Source organism: Tachysurus vachellii, chromosome 9 (assembly GCF_030014155.1).
Source record: "Tachysurus vachellii isolate PV-2020 chromosome 9, HZAU_Pvac_v1, whole genome shotgun sequence".
NCBI classification, from domain to species: Eukaryota; Metazoa; Chordata; class Actinopteri; order Siluriformes; family Bagridae; genus Tachysurus; species Tachysurus vachellii.
This window is the reverse complement of record NC_083468.1, coordinates 28,523,596-28,526,095: the sequence shown is the minus strand read 5'-3', so window position 1 is coordinate 28,526,095 and position 2,500 is coordinate 28,523,596. Positions and strand designations below refer to the sequence as shown.

The 2,500-nt window shown below is 45.6% G+C and overlaps 1 protein-coding gene and 1 long non-coding RNA gene across 12 annotated transcripts in view; one reads left to right on the top strand and one right to left on the bottom strand.

The window, feature by feature from the left end:
- LOC132851548 (uncharacterized) overlaps positions 1-2,500 on the bottom strand; it is a 34,811-nt gene that overhangs the window by 4,161 nt on the left and 28,150 nt on the right. The window contains exon 1 of one of the 2 annotated variants that reach the window (XR_009649036.1): positions 1,810-2,168. The exons of the other annotated variant lie outside the window; for it this stretch is intronic. This is a non-coding gene — a long non-coding RNA (uncharacterized LOC132851548). Of the gene's footprint in view, positions 1-1,809; positions 2,169-2,500 lie in introns of those variants that run through there. 2 annotated transcript variants of the gene reach the window in all.
- Positions 1-2,500, top strand: part of sema6dl (sema domain, transmembrane domain (TM), and cytoplasmic domain, (semaphorin) 6D, like) — a 22,841-nt gene that overhangs the window by 11,492 nt on the left and 8,849 nt on the right. For all 10 annotated transcript variants that reach the window (XM_060878499.1, XM_060878501.1, XM_060878503.1 and 7 more), the window contains exons 11-14: positions 1,083-1,214; positions 1,508-1,663; positions 1,806-1,979; positions 2,166-2,306. In XM_060878499.1, the coding sequence (XP_060734482.1) occupies positions 1,083-1,214; positions 1,508-1,663; positions 1,806-1,979; positions 2,166-2,306 (603 nt within the window). The remainder of the gene's footprint in view (positions 1-1,082; positions 1,215-1,507; positions 1,664-1,805; positions 1,980-2,165; positions 2,307-2,500) is intronic.

The following is a 2,500-nucleotide window of genomic DNA, read 5'->3' as shown; positions in this document are numbered from 1 at the left end:
TGATGAGTGTGTGTGTGTGTAAGTGTGTTGTGATCAGTGGTGATGAGTGTGTGTGTTGTGATCAGTAGTGATGAGTGTGTGTGTTGTGATCAGAGGTGATGAGTGTGTGAGTGTGTAAGTGTGTTGTGATCAGTGGTGATGAGTGTGTGTGTACGTGTGTGTTGTGATCAGTGGTGATGAGTGTGTGTGTGTTATGATCAGTGGTGATGAGTGTGTATGTACGTGTGTTGTGATCAGTGGTGATGAGTGTGTGAGTGTGTGTGTGTGTGTGTGTGTTGTGATCAGTGGTGATGAGTGTGTGTGAGTGTGTTGTGATCAGTGGTGATGAGTGTGTGTGTGTGTTGTGATCAGTGGTGATGAGTGTGTGTGTGAGTGTGTTGTGATCAGTGGTGATGAGTGTGTGTCTAAGTGTGTTGTGATCAGTGGTGATGAGTGTGTGTGTTGTGATCAGTAGTGATGAGTGTGTGTGTGTGTAAGTGTGTTGTGATCAGTGGTGATGAGTGTGTGTGTTGTGATCAGTAGTGATGAGTGTGTGTGAGTGTGTAAGTGTGTTGTGATCAGTGGTGATGAGTGTGTGTTATGATCAGTGGTGATGAGTGTGTGTGTACGTGTGTTGTGATCAGTGGTGATGAGTGTGTGTGTACGTGTGTTGTGATCAGTGGTGATGAGTGTGTGTGTTATGATCAGTGGTGATGAGTGTGTATGTACGTGTGTTGTGATCAGTGGTGATGAGTGTGTGAGTGTGTGTGAGTGTGTGTGTTGTGATCAGTGGTGATGAGTGTGTGTGTGTTGTGATCAGTGGTGATGAGTGTGTGTGTGTAAGTGTGTTGTGATCAGTGGTGATGAGTGTGTGTGTGTAGGGATCAGTGGTGGTGAGTGTGTTGTGATCAGTGGTGATGAGTGTGTGAGTGTGTTGTGATCAGTGGTGATGAGTGTGTGTGTGTATGTGTGTTGTGATCAGTGGTGATGAGTGTGTGAGTGTGTTGTGATCAGTGGTGATGAGTGTGTGAGTGTGTTGTGATCAGTGGTGATGAGTGTGTGAGTGTGTTGTGATCAGTGGTGATGAGTGTGTACTCTTCCAGTATTCCAGGCTCAGCAGTGTGTGCGTTCTCCATGCCGGATATAGAGAAGGTGTTTGAGGGACGTTTTAAAGAGCAGAAATCTCCAGACTCTGTGTGGACTCCTGTTCCTGACGACAGAGTGCCGAGACCTCGGTACTGCACTCACTCTGTTTTACATACATTATATTTCTGTTAATATTTGAACTATATTTTTAAATCCAGGGTTCTGATGATGAGGTGAGAAGATGTTACAGGTGTGTTACGCTTCAGAGACGCTGAGGGAGACAGACGTTTGCTAAATAGTGCACATTACAGGAGGGATGAAAAATTAATGAGGAATAATTAGCCGTATGGAAGCAGGTGTAGGTTTACATCCCAGTGCCACTCCTCTCGAATGTGACACAGTGTGTGTGTGTGTGTGTTTGTGTGTGTTTGTGTGTGTTTAGGCCAGGATGCTGTGCTGGTCACGGATCAGCAGAATCTTCTAAAAGCTCTGTCGAGCTTCCAGATGAAACGCTGCAGTTTATAAAGTTACACCCACTGATGGATGCTGCCGTGCCCTCCATCAGAGATGAGCCCTGGGTCACCAAGACCAGAGTCAGGTAGGTGTGTGTGTGTGTGTGTGTGTGTTAGTGTTTTTTGCAACTGCAATTTCAGAAGTTCAGTCAAATCTAAAATTCTGAGTGCATGACCAGTAACTTCCTTATTAACATGTACTGTGTGTGTGTGTGTGTGTGTACGCAGGTACCGGTTGACTGCTGTGGCAGTTGATAATGCAGCAGGTCCCTACAGGAACTACACGGTGATGTTTATTGGCTCAGAGGCTGGCGTGGTCCTAAAGGTTCTGGCGAAAAGCTCCGTGTTTTCGTTAAACGACAGTGTGGTGCTCGAGGAGATCGACGTCTTTAACCAAGCCAAGTGCGACATGAGAAAAATTCATTACACACCATACAATTAGCTCATTAATATTCATGACACATTAATAAACTAAACTGTGGAGGCCTGTGATTGGATAGTCACTGTGAGGGGCTCAATGACATCATCAGGTCCAGACACTAATCCAGCTGTTCTTCTCTCTGTCTCACTGTCTGTCTGACTGTCCAGGTGTCTGTCTAACAGTGAGGACGACAGACATGTTCTGTCCTTCCACATGGACAGAGAGACACACACTCTATACGTGGCTTTCTCCAGCTGTGTGGTGAGGATCCCACTGAGCCGCTGTGAGAGACACCAACACTGTCACAAGTGAGACACATGCACAAACACACACACACAAAAATACACACAAACACACACACACATACACACACACATACACACACACAAACACAAAACCACAAACATATACATACACACACACACATGCACACACACATGCACACACACAGCTGCACAAACACACACACACAAAAATACACACAAACACACACACACGAACA